General features: G+C 37.4%; 2 protein-coding genes across 4 annotated transcripts; one reads left to right on the plus strand and one right to left on the minus strand.

Annotated features, from left to right (window-relative positions):
* The first annotated feature begins 4,906 nt into the window (after window positions 1-4,906).
* Window positions 4,907-13,808, plus strand: LOC148912504 (uncharacterized). Of its 3 annotated transcripts, XR_016119337.1 has the most exons (17): window positions 4,908-6,051; window positions 6,137-6,374; window positions 6,596-6,704; window positions 6,855-6,958; window positions 7,041-7,156; window positions 7,340-7,419; window positions 7,971-8,251; window positions 8,473-8,621; window positions 8,987-9,068; window positions 9,503-9,690; window positions 9,850-9,942; window positions 10,217-10,433; window positions 10,521-10,607; window positions 10,732-11,058; window positions 11,299-11,592; window positions 11,843-13,046; window positions 13,484-13,808. XR_016119337.1 is itself a non-coding variant. In XM_089027779.1 (16 exons), exons 1-16 carry the CDS (start codon window positions 5,110-5,112, stop codon window positions 12,661-12,663), a joined length of 4,125 nt encoding a protein of 1,374 aa, XP_088883905.1. In that variant the 5' UTR covers window positions 4,907-5,109; the 3' UTR covers window positions 12,664-13,808. The 3 variants fall into 3 exon arrangements, 2 of the variants coding, with proteins under 2 accessions (XP_088883905.1, XP_088883904.1); XM_089027779.1 differs by having other exon boundaries at window positions 4,907-6,051; window positions 10,732-11,055; window positions 11,843-13,808; XM_089027778.1 differs by having other exon boundaries at window positions 11,843-13,808.
* Window positions 12,958-14,389, minus strand: LOC148912505 (uncharacterized). Its single transcript, XM_089027780.1, has 2 exons — window positions 14,137-14,389; window positions 12,958-13,813 (listed from the first exon to the last, which is right to left on the minus strand). The coding sequence occupies exons 1-2, from the start codon at window positions 14,387-14,389 to the stop codon at window positions 13,332-13,334; spliced, it is 735 nt and encodes a 244-aa protein (XP_088883906.1). The 3' UTR covers window positions 12,958-13,331.
* Between the last annotated feature and the right edge of the window lie 2,593 nt (window positions 14,390-16,982).

A 16,982-nucleotide genomic window follows, 5' to 3' on the forward strand; every position in this document is an offset into this window, starting at 1 on the left:
TATTTATCATTTCGTGTTCAACATTATCCTTGTGGATACTTTTAAGCAAAATTTATATAAGACATATTTCTATTACCTAAAAGAAACCTTCAAGGGGGGTTCCGTGGAACCCTTCGAACCCCCCCTGGATCCGCCACTGAACGAAGTCGAAATAGCATCATATGCCGAACGTTACTTTAAACCAACTTGAAACTGTAAACAATAATTGATGCTATTTCGACTTTGTTCATTTAGATTTCAACTTTAATCGACGTGATTTCGACATGGAAAGTGTAGTTTTTGAACTTCAAATTATATTTTATTTTATTTTTTTTGTCCGCAAATGTACGGCATCTTAGGTGAGGATTGCCGTGATTAGAAAATTATATTTGCACAACTCGGAAACAAAACGGCGAAATGATCTGAAATTTTCTACACTTTTTCTACACCATAGTTCTCTAAAACATATCGAAGAATAAAGTTTTCTGTACGTCATAAACAAATCAATAAAAAAATCATGAAAGTACTCAGGGTTTTCTATGTTGAGATTCGAAACAAGACGACTCATGATTAAGTTTAAACTGTTATTTTCTTGGTCTGTGACGTCGCGTGCAAACGAAGAATTTGAAGCACCGCATCTCGACCATCATGTATTTTTACTCAACCGTACGTGCTAAGTGGAGCATTACGTCATGTATTTCTAAATATAGCCCAATAGAACGTTTTCTCAAGGTTGCGTGCGCATCCAACTTGACGGGCCACAAAAATGAAAACCGCAAATTCAGTAAAATTGAGAAGCCAGTTTTATATTTAAGGAGAAGAATAGTCAATTATATGATGTCTCTTATTGAAAAATCTAATAGAAATGTATGATAATTCTCATTATAAAGCTCCTGTTCTGGTGTCGTGAGCGTCAAGTTCCTTAAATTTGGATGCGCACGCAATCTTGAGGAAACGTTGTGGTAAGCCTGGTACATATATTAATCCTATCTTACTGTCATCATAGCACGACTTCATGTCGTGTTTCCTCGAAATTTCTAACCGACGTATTGTATGGGGTACTTGAGAAATCCCTTATGATCATATGCATACCAGAGATTAGACCCACACATTGCCGAACACATAGAACTACGTGTATACCGATAAGATATCTATAAGCTATATTGTCAAAGTTTTTACATGTTCCTCAAAGCTTATGATTATTTGATTTTACTCGATGCTTTGGTACAACTTTTCAAGATATTTGGACAGATACTGCGGAGCGGTTTAGTAAGAAATTTCAGACAGATATTCATCCATTTTGGCAACCAGTTTTAGAGGTAAATATTTTCTATCATTCTGTGTTTAAAGCTTGGTTAAACTTAACAAATAACAGCGCAAAAAAGACTACCGCATTTAACTAAATGCTTACGTACAAGGGCATCATGAATACTCTTAACCATCTTTTACGTACCCTAGTATCCGCCGCCTTAATCCTCTCATAATAATTGCTTTCTCTTCCTTCTGTTGAAACGACGTGATTGAATAATCATTAACAATTTTCATGAGGTTTGATTGTAGTCGCAAATGTTAAGTTAAGTTTCTGAATCAATGATACTGAAAAAGTGTAGAAACTTGAAAAATACATGAAGAAAGTAATACATAGCAGGAAAAGTAGGAAGGAAGGAAGGAAGGAAGGAAGGAAGGAAAGAAGGAAAGAAAGATAAATGGAAGTAGATAAGGAAGGAACGAAAATAGAAACGAAAAGAGGAACAAAGGAAGGAATGAATGAAGAAAGGAAGGAAGAAAGTAACGAATGAAGGAAGGAAGGAAGGAAAGAAGGAAAGGAAGATAAATGGAAGTAGATAAGGAAGGAACAAAGGAAGGTAAGGCCGGAACTAAAGGAGGGATTGAAGGAATAAAGAAGGGACGGAAGGATCAAGAAAGGAAGGAAGCAAGCAAGGACTGCCTCTGTTATAGGTGAAATCAAGTGAACTAGTTCATATTCTCTTGGTGAAGTATAATTAGCACAGTTGGTGTTTATTCTAAGGATCATTGAAACATCATTGAAACTTGTTGTCTTTAGAGCAGAATGTCGTCAACGTTTCGATGCAGGAACGGTTAGCAAAAAACAAAAAACAAAAGCCGCAAACCACAAAGATCATGATTTTGAGTCAAAAAAGCAAAAGTCTAGACTTCCTGCTCTCATTGCGCTCTACGCTTATCATCAATGAGTGAGCGAATGAGGTTTATGAGTGATATGAAACTTAAACAGTGTATAAAAATATTCATGCTGAAACATTCTGTAAGTTTATTTAGACCAAAGTTTAACTAACGTCCAGGCCTTGCATCGCGACGCACTAGTTTGCAAAAGAGAAGACAGGAGACAGTGGCTTTGGACTAATTGTTTTAAAGCATAATGTCATTATGCTGTCATTATAATGTCATTCTGTTTTGTATTTTAAGTCTTCTTTTCATTCAAATGAGGCTTCTGAGTAAATAAGAAGAGAACTTAAACATCGTATAAAAAAGTTTGTAACTGTTTGTGTAACGGTCTCCTACAGCAGACTATAACGCAGTCCTAACAATTAACCGCTAGTTATTTTTAGCCGTTCCGCGGTGAGAGAAAAAACTGGGTCGAGTTGACATTGCAGTGCATTGTGGGATTGTTTTAGGCGACATATTTCCAATATACGTGCGTTCCTAACCATCCCACAATGCACTGCAATGCCAACTCGATCCAGTTTTTTCCTCCTTCTTAGAATGGTTAACGGCAGAAAAAAAAAAAAAAAAAAAAAAAAAAAAGAAAAGAAAAGAAAAGAAAAAAGAAGAAGAAGAAAGAAAAAAAGAAAACGTATTGGATTTTTTATAGAGAATTTGCGGCATCACGTGATGGCAGCCATGACAGGAGGCACATTATTAACCTGGGAGACTAGACCGGATTCAATTGTTCTTGTCACCTGTCATGGTACCACTGTGATGGTGCAAAGCCCCTCTGTTCAAATATTATTTTCTTTATTCTTTTGTTTGATTTTTATACGCTTTCCTTATGACAGAATGTTTCCAGCCTTTATTTTTAGCAAAAAATATTTCATATTACCGGCTCAATACTTATATCCGCAGTAGAAAAGGCGTAATTGCGTTATTGTCCAAAACTCTCCACAAAGTTTCCATGAAAAGTACAACACCTTCGGCAAGGCCGCAAAAGTGTGAATTATACAGGTTTTGTCATGTTAACGTACCCTATATTAATCAGGGGAAAACAAGATAAAACAATTTTATCCAGAGCTTTCCAAAAAAGGTTTCCATGGAAGGTACGACACCTTCGGCAAGGACGCAAATGATATGCGCTTTGTAATGATAACCCTATATTAGGCAGGGGAAAAACAAGATAATACAATTTTATCCAGAGCTTTCCAAAAGGTTTCCATGGAAAGTACGACACCTTCGGCAAGGACGCAAATGATATGGGCTTTGTAATGATAACCCTATATTGATTAAATTTGAGAGCCGGATTGGAGCGGTAATTCAATCAAAGGGATTTCTATAGTATAACTTATCATTCTACGATAACGGATTTCTATAGTACAGATCGATCAGGGAATCTAATGGAAGTTATTTCAATGAATAATTTCAAGTTAGACCCTGTCCTTCTACTCATTTTCTTATAAAGCAAGAGCATTTTAAGAAATACAGTTGACTCTCTTTGAACGACTACTCTCGTAAGCGACCATCTCCCGTAAGCGACCACCTTTTGAATTTCTCGTTTTGTTCCCCATATAAACTCTGTAAAAAAAACTCTCTCGTAAGCGACCACTCTCGTAAGCGACCGCGACCACATTTGGGGTTAAAATTTTGGAATTTTTCATTGTTTTCCCTCTCCCGTAAGCGACCACTTTCTCCTGGCCCCGGGGTGGTCGCTTACGGGAGAGTCAACTGTAGAACAAGTTTCTTTATTCCATGAACATGTTTCGGCGCACATACCGCGGAAAACCCTTTTTCTATTTCTTAAAATTGTTCCTTCACTACTGACTAACAGACCAAAGCAAGAGAATTTTTCCAAAGCCACAGTTTTGACGACATTCTTTACACATTCGGAGTCGAACATCCGGGAGCTCTGACCCTTTTTAACTACCCAAAGTTCCTCACGCACCTTAAGCTTCCGAGTCAACATTATTTGTCACCGTTATTAGGGGGGTAAGAGAATTGGAGAGGAAGGGGGGTCACACGTGTCTTACACAACTCGGGGGTAAATGAGCTATATATTGACAGGTACTAAACACAAGGCCATTAAGTAGCAACCGCAAGCCGATAGATCACTGACTAAAAAACGATAGTGCTTTTTGGTGGGGAGTAGTTATCTTAATGATGTTGCAACGACTTTCCTCCCTCGCTCGCTACCCGTTCAAGCACTAATAACGATCTGTCCCTTAGGAAAGATATAGATCACATGCAAAATATTTCCACGGCTGCACTTAACATTTAGTTTCACAAGAAGAGATAACTAGTTAAAAACTAGTGTGAGCTGCGTCGGTGTTTCTAATGAAACAGTAATGATAAAAGGGTAAATTTTACACCGTGAAAAGATGAAAAAACTTACTGACGTTTCGGACGCTAGTCCTTCGTCCTTAGTTTCATATTCAATATGTTTTTTTATTTAGAACAGATATGTATAATATATCATAAAGTATTTAAGATATAACGCGCGCGCCGATTTGTTGGCTACCGTGTTTATATCAGTGGACAGAGACACAGAGATAATTGTTCAAAAATATTTTATAAAAGTAATATAAGACAGCTGCTTATGTCTCTGTACTGTGATATAAACACTCAGCTGGAAGCTGTAGAGCACTCGAAAAGCAAGAGAAACAAGCTTTGTCTCTAGTGCTCTATAGTTCCCAGCGTGTTTATGACCGTAACGAGCTGCAAGCCCCTGGGATTTGTACGCATTCCAATGTCTCGAGCTGAGAGAAGACAATAGGCTGCGGTTTCGAAAGGTCTAGAGATTTGACCCGCTTAATGACAGTAAAACGTCAACACAAAATAGATAATCCGTAATTTGAGTCATTCCATATTTGGAATGGATGCTCTTTTGGCGGCAAATTTGTACAATGCTTCGCGCTCGTTCCAAAGGGCTTCATTCAGGCGAGCATGATGATCGGCGCCAGATCATCAACAAAGTCGCCAGCAGTTTTTCGGGTTTTCAGTGAAAAATTAGACAATTCAAAAGACTGGTATTTGTTAACGGAGGATATATGTTGTAAAACTCCTTCAAAGTTCAGTGAGAATTCGATTTTTTCAGAGTTTGCTGCTGAAATCAAGGCGATCGACCTCAATGAATTGTACGACAGCAGCGGAAGCGCACTACCTCCTTCCATCTTCTATTACAAATCAAAAACACAGCCCAAAAAAGTATTTGTCGCTTCTGCATTTGGGCTGGTGTCAGGTCTCTTGAGACAAAACCATTTGTCCGTGGTTAAGGACTTGCCAGTAATTAGAAAGGCTTTGGAAGAAATTAATAAAATAGACCTTTGCCAGGCGCCATTACAAAATGGCGGCTCTTCATCTCCCGGCAAAACACGTCTTCCTCTCTCTCCGATTTCTCCCCACGTAACCAGTGGTCAACCTCATGACTTCATGCCACATTTAACTTCTACTCCAAAGAATTCGAGGACAGGACCACGACCGAAATTAACAAACATTTCTTCAATCGAAAACGGAGAGGACCTGCTTCCCGCCACGAAGAAGAGAAGGATAAGGGAACGAGCCAGAAATGTAATGGCTAAGGTGGAAAACGTTTGTGAAGAGAATAACGAGAGCCTTGGAGATATTCTTGCTGAATGCTGTGCAAGTGATCCTGCAACCCAACACTCAGATGCCCGAGAATATGTTCAGCGAGCGTTTGATAAAGTTTGCTCTAAAAAGGGTATACGAAAGGCATTTGAGCTTCTAACTTCTGACGAAGCTTGGAATGAATTGATCCAAACAATGAGAGTCGCAGATTGGAAGCTGTTGCTACTGAAACTCGAAGCAAGAATCTCTGACAATGGCTGGCAGACCTTAACCAATTTAACTCAGCTTGGACGATCTGGGGTAAGGTATCTTAAGCTTATAAGGCTTTAATATAAACTTACATAAAAAACCTTACATTTTTTTTTACTTTTCCCTCTATGCCTAGAATTCTTTAGACATACCAATCCTTCTGAACAAAAATCAGATAAAAGCTTATCGCTCGATGATATTCCAACGCATAAAGGATTTATTTGGTTTAAAGGAGATCCCTGCCAATGTCAGTGGTTACCAAGTTGATCTTCGATCAGTACTTATTTGGTGTGCCAGAGAAATGAGACTACATGGATGCCCCTCAAAAGACAAACTTATATTCAGTTTGAAACTAGATGGACGTCCTTTTTATGGTATGCCTTATTCAAGATGTATCTAATAACACAAGGGTGGTAAAACCCTATTGCAAAATACTCAATGTACATCTACTGAATGTTAATATGATGTTTGTTAGGTTTTTTAAAAATCTGCCAAGCTCTAAATGCACTTTGCTATTGGTGATTAATAATACAGCGTATAGGAGTTTAATTCAATTATTCCTATTTCTTCTAATAATATTTTTCTAATATTTCAGGTCGAAGGCAGGTTTTGGTTGCCTTATCACCCCTACAATCTCCACTTCTTCCTGTTCAGAGTTCCAAAGCCATATACCCATTAGCAATATCTAATTGTGAAGAAGACAGGTAAAAGTTTTGTGTTTCTGATGTTTTTGAGTCACTATTAGTCAGCCCTTGAAAATTTGTTCATAAATTATGATCAGCACATCTATACAGAAAGTTATGGACCTTAATAATACAAATAGTAATAGTAAATAAATTCCTTGTTTATACTAGAAATGATCTCAAGGAACTTCTTCAAGACCTCAACCATCAAAAAAGAGCTTTGAAGAAAGATGGTCTTCATGTTGATGGGAAACATTGGCAGGTTGAATTCAAAGGTATAGATATATTTTTCAAAAAGTTGTAATTATGACATTATGATAGTATGTATGAAAATAAACATTATTTTTTCATTTTTAGTCACACTGGATTTAAAGGCTCTTTATGTGCTACTTCAGAAAGAAGATGATGATGACTTTGAGTTGGGTGGTAGAGGTCTTGATGTAGAGTGCTGCTTTCTATGTCCAGCTGTTAGGGTGGGCAAAAACCATTTTTATCAACTCAAATTTTTTGCATAAAAGAGCAATATTTCTAATATTTAAAGTAAATTAATGGCTAATTTACGAGTCAAAACTGAAATATACCTTTTTCTATTGATGACTATTTACATGTACCATTTAGGTGAGTGTGCTTCTCTATTTATATATTTTGATCTAAAGGGATGTCCATCAGATTGTAAGATGAAAAATAGCAAATGCTGCCCAGACCATTTTGAGGGATCAAAAGCAAACATTGGAGGGTATGTATGCTATATCTAATATCAGTAAACTTCATAAGCATATATATGAGGTTATATGCCTTGTATTGTTTTGAATTAGTACAAACAAAGTATAACATTGGATAAAACACAAATATCTATAATAAATTATCTGATTTCATCATTTATTGGTGGAAGTCGAAATCCCCACTCAATCGGGATCAGGATGAAATAATAATGATTTTGTTTGGTTTATGTCAGGAAATTTATTTTCTAGGAGGTCCAGAATAGGGTCCAGATTGGGGTCCAGAAAGGGGGGGTCCATTTCAGGTGTCCAGGTTTTGCCCATTTATTGATAGCTTATATACAATACAGAGTTCCCACTAGATTTTGAGACAAGGGGTCCTTGGGACTCTCTGACATGTCCCAATGACGCACAGAGTTCCCAGAGCCTGCGTTCTTTTCAATATTTGTGCGTTTATATGGAAACTCTGCAATAGGTCATTTGCATTATGGCATCCTTTACTACAACTATCAGTATCCCTTGCCTGTATTACTCTATACATTACACTACAAATGTCATTCAAATATAGGTTCAAAGGTATTCGAGAAGATCTGGTGTTTCTTTTGGATGAAGAACTGACATCAATAACCATTTGTACTTTGCACTGTGAGCTAAGAAACACAGAACAGCTGTTGAAGTCATTTGGTTTAGTGTCATATAGAATTGGAGCCCTGGATGAGTACAACCAAGAGCTGAAAAAATATAGTTCCGAAACCTTTACTGGTAACAGAATTTCGATAAAGGCTAAACGTGGTCAAGATGCTTTAATGGCTGAAGACAGAAACTCAATTAAAGTTGTATCATTTTCAGGTTTGCTCAATTAATGCTATTGCTTTTATATAGCTTTGGGATATATCTGCATGACTTGAGTAATAAAAGATTTTCCTAGCATGCAGATGCTATATATATTTATATATATATTATCATATATATTATGATAATACATATATATTATTTATATATATGTATTATCATTCTCACTATCATTCTCACTATCATTCTCATTCGCTTCTTTATCTGTTTTTAACTAGGTGGCATAGGAAGAAAAATTCTTCAGAACTTCGAGTCTATTGTTGTTGCTGGGCTGCCTAAGGAAAAGCTGCGACAATCATTTCAAGACCAAGAAGTTGCAAAGGATACCATACTTGACAGCATAACTTTTTTTCAAAAAAGATTGGCTGTAAGTCTTTTTTCAATATCCATTTGGTAAATCTTATTAGAAAAGGTATCATAAAAAGTAGACAGTGGAATTGCAAAATGGTTTCAATACTGCAAACTAAATTATCCCAAGACAAAAGTGCATGTGGTTTGCTGTAAAATTGTATCAAGTAAAATAGATTATTGTTTGATTTTTTAGTTATATATAGTTTCTAAGGAATCCCATATAAGTAACTGTTAAATTAGTTTCTTAATTGGACAGGCCTTCTTGATATGGGTTTAATTCATTACTCAATTCAGTCTTAATTGGACAGCATGGAGTCCTATAACAATTTATACTTATATAAAACAATACTGCTAAAACTGCTGTGACCTTATGACTTTCAGTACATGCAGGGCTTAAAGACGAAAGGAATTTTTGTACGTGACTATGGCACACATGAGGAAGAAATTACCATAGAGGGTTCTGGTGAGCATAATAATCAAACATTTAATTAGGCAACATAAAGCAATGATTGTCTAATATTAACATTACTCAGTGGCGGATTTAGGGGGCTTTCATTGGGTGCAAATGAACCCCCCCCCCCCCCAACCAGCTGGTACCCCTAGGCCAGTGTGTCGAGATTTGCAAAAATGAACCCCTCTCTTAAAATTCTGAATCTGCCACTGTTGCTTTAGTGAGATAGCTAGGTAATCTAGCTTGTTAATGACAAGGAAGTCCACTGATTGGTGCATCCAATTTTAACTCAGCAAGCATGCATGCATAGAATGACGTTTCATTCCATGGTCCAAAAAATAAAAGCTTGTTTAAGTTCTTCATGAATTTTTTCTAGGGTACTGGTATGGATCTTTAGTTAATAAATATTTTACTTCTCTTACTTTAATTGTCTTGCTGAATTTCAGCTGTTGGAAAAAGGATAGATGAGCTGATTGAGTATTACGATGACAAAAAGGCAGACATAGAAGAGAGATTCATACAAATTCATGACAGCCATAAAAACAAGAAAAACAAAAGGACAGAGCTGGAGGCCAGCTATTGTTATGAACTAAGCAGCTTTGCAGCTGAAATTCAACTTTATCTTTATACCAAGGTATTATTAATTTATCAGAAAAATATAAAAATAATCTTTTTGCACTTGACTTGTGCTGTTGTTGAATAGGTCAGTTATGACTTTCTTTCATAATCAACTACAATTGGTTTTATTTTGCTTGACCTTTTCATTAATTAATTGATTGTTTGTGTGTTGTAGGTAGCAAACAGCTTTAAAGAGATTGCCTTAACAATGCGAAGTAAATCATTTGATAGTAATGAGGAACACCTAATTGATATTTTTGATCTACAGGTATATCCAGTCAATAATATTTGCAACTGAATATTTTTAAAGATTTTTAAACAAAATTGATTGGAAGATCAGTTATTCAACATAAAGGAAAACCATTTGATTCTAAAAAATGTATTCCAAAAATAATAATTCTGAAAATGGGAAAAACAAATTGAATAGGAAATTTAGTAATGAAAAGGTACATAGTGTACCTCATTTCATAAATCAGATTTTTTTGCTAAGCTTAATTTGCTTAGCAAAAATAATTTGATATATTTCCTTTTTTTGTTTTCAGTGTAAAGAATGGGGCTTTCTGTTGCACTTTCTCTTTAACAGTGGGCTTGGCTGTGGTGATTATGGTCATATTGTCATAGAGCATGCTCCCATGCTTTTAAGAGTTTTTCGTTCCCTGAAAAACTATTCAAACCAAGGTCTAGAAGCAGCTCATCTTCTTGAAAAAGTCATCTACTCAAAGGCTACTTCCCATGATGGTCCAGGCTATGCTACTTCAAGTACGTTTATCTTAAATTTCTTTGAAGAATTTTCAAAACTTATTCGTTTTCTTAAGCAGAGTTTGATATTTTTGTTCTTTGTTGCAGTTTTCCAGGTATTGGTGCACACTTACGCAGCAAAGTTGCTTTTTATTCGGCTTTGTTTTCGTCAAGCAAAACTTAGTATTGAAAAAGGTAACTGAATTCTGATTATATGAATACTTGCTATTGAGATTCTGCTCATTACTACTTGCAGGTGGGTATTTATTAAGTGGTGTATTAAACTACTTTAATGGGAGTTATCACAACTTCTTTGTAGGCAAGCCATTTCATTTCAGAGGATGTGGTTGGCAGGTACCAAAACAAGATTTCTGGGATGTAGATGACAAAAAAATTATTTTTGCAATCGATATGCTGCTCAATGACATTCTGGGGGAAGACTACACAAATTACATCTATGAAAACAAGTGCTGCAAAGTAGATGAGCCCAATGGAAATTACAATCACCAAGCATGGGAAAAAAATCTACCACATGTAATTAGTCAATTGCCAAACAGTTTTGCCTTCTCCGGTGACAGTGAATGCAGTGACAGCATGGATCAGCAGGATGGACCATGTACTCCTGAAAGCATGAGCTTCACAGGTGGTATGCAGCATTATGTAATTATAACCAAAACAGACATGTGTTAAAGAACCCAGTAGTGTGTTGGGAGGGGGAGTGGGAGGGGGGGGGGGGGGGGGGGGGGGAGGAGATTTTTGCTAGCAGCCCTCAGATTACCCTACTGATTCTGAAAGCAGAATCCTTCCACTTCACACTTCCAACATTTAATGTACTGTAACTAGAACCTTTGTGCATGCCAATACAATTATTTTTTTCAATTTTAAGATACCAGTACCCCTACAGATATAAATAGTAGTTGCTTCCCAGATCTGGAACAGCTATGGACTCAAAACAACATGACTCGTGTGGAACTGGCTACACTGACTTTACCTCCCATCAAAGCCATAGATTTGAACTCAGTCACAGAAGTTGTTGACCCGCAGAACCTTACATGTCCATGGGATCTTGACTTTCGCCCACCAAAAACTGTGGTTACAGCTCTCACTCACATGATTTCTGACTTAGAAAGTGTCATTGATGATGATTCCTGTGTCTGTGCTGTCAACCTTGGCTCTCATGGTGGGTTCAGAATATTATTTGTTAGGACTTTCTCAAATTAACATTTGAATTATCATCTATTACAGTGAAAAATGAAATCAGAAAAAAATTGTAAATTATTAAAGATATTGTCTTTGGCTCAAACTAGTTAGAAAGCAGAAATATCAAAAAATATTTCTCTTCAATCTTTAGTCATTCTGGCCTCAATGAAATAATTACACTCTTTCTAAGGAAAGTAACATGATAGTTTTGACATTTCTTATATCTCTAGGGTCATTTGCAAGAGCAAGCATTGATTTGTGGGACAAAACTTTTAAGGTTGATGAAATTTCCCGTGAGGTTAATTATGAACATCAGTGGCTTAGTGCTTCAACTCATAAAACACTAGCTATAAAAAATGTCCTTGGAAATTTACGCCCAGAACAGACTGTTTTGAAACATGATCATTTAAATCTCGATGCCACAGATGTGTCTTCACTTGTTGGGGAGAGGTATGTCTCTGGATTTTGCTTAAGTGTCGTGTGCCTTAAGTTTCTCGAAGAGGTAAAATTGCATGGAAATACTGGTGTGGTGTTTTTACCCACATTGACACAAATGTGGATATTGTCACTTGCAACCTCCAAGGAACTACGAGAGAAGCTGATAAACTACATAGCCATTGAGGATTTAAGGAATCTGTCTCTAGTTCTACTGCCACTACACGTGAAGCAATGCCACTGGGGCTTACTGTGTCTTGATGTGGGTTCCAAGAAGCTCTTCTATGACGATGGTCTTCATTGGGCACCACCGAATCAGGCTGTCGAGCTAACCAAGAAACTTCTGGATGCACTAAAGGAGATGTCCCTTGAGTTTCAGACAGGATTCACACAGGATTTCGAAAAAGATAAGTGGGATCTTTCTTTTACTCGATTTGCGATGCCAGACCAACCAAAAACTGGTGTTGGTTCTGGGAGTTGTGGTGTTGGAGTAATTTTGGCAGCTAAAGATATGTTCATTCAAAGAACATCATTGCCAACATTTTTCTGGACATTTGATGAAATGGAAAAACACCGAAAGGAGATACTGTTTAAAATTATCCAGTGGATGAAGTAGACAAATGTAACAACTCGGACTTTCAAAGTAACAGTTTTTAATTATCAATTTTTCCCCCGTGCCTTCCAGGTGTCTCGCCCGAAGGCAGCAGGATTACTAGGTGACTCGCCCGTAGTTCTGTGGAATGTTTCATAACTACCCAAAATGGCCCAAATATGCGTCTCAAATAAAAGCCTCTTATTGGGCAAAGTCAGACCTGGTTCCTTCACGTGGTGGGTGGTGTTATGATCTCTGTTTGGAGTCAACAAATGCAGGCTGGCGGTCACATATGTTTAGACTTAACAGCTACAACAGTGAGATCATCAATAACCTTTTTTTTTTTCTATTTCTTTCTTTTTAAAATAGGAATTACTAAAGTGACATCTTAGCTGATACAAAGTACAGTAAGTATCGTTACACACATAATGAACATATGAACGTCAACCACGTTAGGACATATCGCGCACATGAAAGACATGCACTCGCGCCTTCGTGTTTGAGGCTCGCGTTATCGATGCTAAATCACTATTGAAAGAGCCTTACAACCAAGTAAAATTCCACAAATCAAAGGAACGAATAATACTAATTATACTCGTGAATATCAAGATAAGCTTCTTTCCCAACTATCACTTAAATGGAAAGAAGTTTGAGCATAAGCATTCAGATAAAACAAAGGTCTTTTCCTCAATTCAATACACTTTCTTTTGTACAAAAAAACGAAAAGTCAGCTTCCCGAAATTGGTCTTATAAAGGTTTGGCCACCACTGTAGTTCAAGTTCTCTCGTAGCGCGTCCTTCACCTTCACTCACAACAATTTTACTTCTAGCTGTTGGTCTTTTAGGATTAGGAAGGTACGCTCGTCTTTTGGCAGCTTCTACAGCTGCTCTTGCGTCAAATTCACCCACGTTCTCGACAGGAAAGTCATTAGTTTCCTCATCATCTACGAAGGTAGCCGTTTCCTTGAAAGGTACGTATGTTTGGGCGCTGAGGAGATCGGCTAAAGATTGAACGTCATATAGTTTATAGGAATACCTTAAAGACTCTCTACATAAAATTGGTGGTCTTTTGTGGCTTGCTTTACGAACGCTATTTAGTTGTACATCTAGTAATTTGATGACATGTCTGAAATAAACTTCTGGCGTTTGATTGACGTCAACTCTAAACCATCTTCCTGTGAACAACAATATCAGTACGGTCATGGTCACTATAATTCAAGAGAGTGGATAATACTGACTACCGAATAAACTCTTTAACTTAGAGTCACCTACAGGTATGCATATCGATAAAAGATGGAATAAAACGTGCATAGCAACAAGCATGTAAATACAATCCCATACATATCTTTGAAGCGCCGAGGGCGGCCAATCGCTGCGAGAATTCCTTTGTTTTTAAAATTCCTTAGCAATTCTTACTTTCATGTCCCTCCCCTACGTACATACTAGATTTAGTTAGTGACAAATAAGAGTGAGATGCCTGCGAAAAAAATAGACTCACCTTTGAATCCTGGGTTATGTGCCCCATTTATCCTTTCTGTGACGCAAGCAAGCCATTGATGATAATGTTCCTCTGCAGCGTAGTCCTTCGCCATTAACTCAGCTGTAGGTATAGCAGCGGTCAATCCACTGGCATCCAGAAATTTTGGAATGAAAGCATTGATAACACCATGTCTTTCTAATCGATGCTTTTTAAGGCTCTTAGTATTCAAAAACTTTCGTTCACAAACATCACAAGCAACTGATAAGGACATCTTGTAGCGTGAAAAAGTTAGAAAGTCAAGCGTTAAGCGCTGGGAAAACTGCCGCGTTTGTTAAAGCTCAAAGCCAGGGCGCTCATAGGCCAGTGATTGCGGCCAGAGGCGGGTGGTCTGTAATTAGTTTTAACGCCTTTATCTGTTTTCACAGCCATTCTCAAATTAGGCCGGTAGTTAACGTGTTTAATTATCTCGATAACAGTGTATCAGTTAATTAGTGTAAACTAACCCCACTTGGTGAATTAGAGCCTTGACAAATAGATAAAAACTTTGTTCAAATCAAAATCCAAGTTCTCTATATGCTAGATCTCTCGTTCGATTCCACTCTGTTTAAGTAGTTATGGATATTGTGCAAAGCGATAAAGCCGTTAAGCGATTCAGGAGACACACTAAAGAAGAAAGAAAACAAGAGAAAGTCCGGCATAAGGCGAAAAAAAGAGAAGAAGAAAGGAGAGAACGTCTTCAGCTTAAGTCAAAACTAGTGAGTAGCATTGGCATTCAAACTGATCAGGTAGCGTCAAGTCAAATTAAGTCGAGGGGTGCACAAATGGTTATTGCGAGCCGTGAAAGAAATCCCAACGTCGTAGGAAAAGTAAATACTCAAACAGCAAAGCCTGTCGTCGTTTCAAAGCCGGCGTATAAAAGTGCACCACTAATAAGGAACCAAGACTTGACCAAGCCCGCGGAGGGATATCCAGTGTCGGTAGGCGAGGGGAGCTTCGGTACATGCGAGTTCATGTTTTATCGAGGAAATATTCCAGTGGTTGTTAAATCGTACAAGTCTCACGTTTCCCGGGATGAAGTAAATGCAGAGGCTTCATCACTCATGGAATTGCAAAAGCCAAGCCCTCATCCATGCTTGCCCTTACTCCTGGGAATCCATGTAGCTGATAAGCCATACCTCCTTGTGACTCAGTTTCACGGAAATGGGCAAACAAGCCACACTGTATCAAGTGCAATCCGGGCCTCCCTACTGGAATCGGGCAGGGAGTGGTATCTTTTCCTTGAAAAGCTCGTGAAGGCAGTTTCTTTTATGCACTCTAAACAATGGCTACATAATGATATTAAGCACAATAATGTAGTTTGTCACTTATCCCAGAAAATTTGGCAGCCGGTTCTGATTGACTTTGGAAAGAGCTTGAAATTTGTAGATGCAAGGAAAACCTCAATGAAAAGGTGTCCCAAAGATTATCCTTGGATTGCGCCCGAAATCGTAAAGGGGGAAGCAAGAAAGAGCATCGAGGGAGATGTTTTCTCTCTTGGATATCTTATGAAATACGTAGCCCACAGGGTCGCTGAGTGCCGCAGTGCACATTTCTCAGATTTGTACAACAAATGTATGAGCATCATTCCTTCTCACAGGCCTTCACTACAATTTGTCGCTAGAGAACTTCACGAAGTTACCACAGTAACAATTAGGATGTACATAAGTACAATTGAATATGTGGACCGTGTGGCACTATGAAATACATGGACTAGAAATAATGATAAGTCATAGTGTTTAGAAAGGAGGTTATTCCGGGCGAAAGACCCTTGGAAATAAATTCGGAAAAATCAATTTCCGACCACCTCGCTGGGATTCGAACCCACGAAGTACAATTGAATTCGATGGGCCAAGGAATATGGAGTTGTGAAGAAGTTCATAGCAAAGCACAGACTGAACTACGAGTAGTTATCTCTGTTGTTTAATTGAGGCAAAAATTAAGGTGAAAAATGTCCTCGATTTAGTTTTCAAGTAATGCAGCTTTTCATTTTTATGGGAGCCAGTCTCTGAATGACTGTTTGAATCATTATACTTTAATTGTTATAATACTTAAATTATCTCATTAAGCCTGCATATCCAACAACCTAACAGTATTAATGAATGGTTAAGTAATGCTTTCTCCAGCCGAAATTGCGCTAATACATGAAAATAATTGTTCCGCATCAAAATTAATACAGCTTTAAAAGAATGAATATACCATAATGCATACTGAAGAATGTATTCAAAGATTAAGGGCATTATAGGTCTTTTCATTCGAATATACAGATCTAAAGATGTCGCTAGTATATATCTTGTTTCAGATGTGAGCACTAAAAGTATAACCCAAGTAAATATTAACTCATTCACTTTAGACATTTTTACGTTTATTGTTATTTGAAAGAGCTGTATACAGATAGCTTATCTTTTTTTCTTTTCTTTTCAAATATATCTCGGATATCACTTGTGGATTGTTGCTGTTTTTGTTGTTACGTAATTTTTTGCGGGAATTTACTGAGGGTTTAGGGTATCTAATTAGACAGCGCTGGACCCCGTTAGTACACATATCAATCAAACCCTACTCAAGGTTATTTGCTTAGAAATGCCGTCGTCTATTGTTTAGTTCGGCTAAGGAATTCAAAGAAGCCACCAAATATTGGAAACGCGTACAAATCCGAGGGCCTTGCAGCTCGTTATGAATCTTTTGTTATATGGGACCAACATTGACGCGATGACGTAACGTGCAAACGAAGAATAGTTACTGATACGGTTTTAGCATGACACATCTATGACTTGTAATACATCTTGCATCAACGATATATTTTATTATATATTATCTTTTATTTATTA

The sequence above is a fragment of the Actinia tenebrosa genome, unplaced genomic scaffold (assembly GCF_029948245.1).
Source record: "Actinia tenebrosa isolate PJP-AT-01 unplaced genomic scaffold, QUT_ActTen_1.0 PGA_scaffold11__36_contigs__length_13525064, whole genome shotgun sequence".
Lineage (NCBI taxonomy): Eukaryota > Metazoa > Cnidaria > Anthozoa > Actiniaria > Actiniidae > Actinia > Actinia tenebrosa.

Coding starts and splice junctions, on each gene's coding strand:
- LOC148912504 (XM_089027778.1), top strand. CDS start 5,110: ATGATGATCGGCGCCAGATCATCAACAAAGTCGCCAGCAGTTTTTCGG. Junction 6,705..6,854: donor TCTAATTGTGAAGAAGACAG/GTAAAAGTTTTG, acceptor TGTTTATACTAG/AAATGATCTCAAGGAACTTC. Junction 9,943..10,216: donor TTGATATTTTTGATCTACAG/GTATATCCAGTC, acceptor TTTTGTTTTCAG/TGTAAAGAATGGGGCTTTCT.
- LOC148912505 (XM_089027780.1), bottom strand. CDS start 14,389: ATGTCCTTATCAGTTGCTTGTGATGTTTGTGAACGAAAGTTTTTGAAT. Junction 13,814..14,136: donor ACATAACCCAGGATTCAAAG/GTGAGTCTATTT, acceptor TGTTGTTCACAG/GAAGATGGTTTAGAGTTGAC.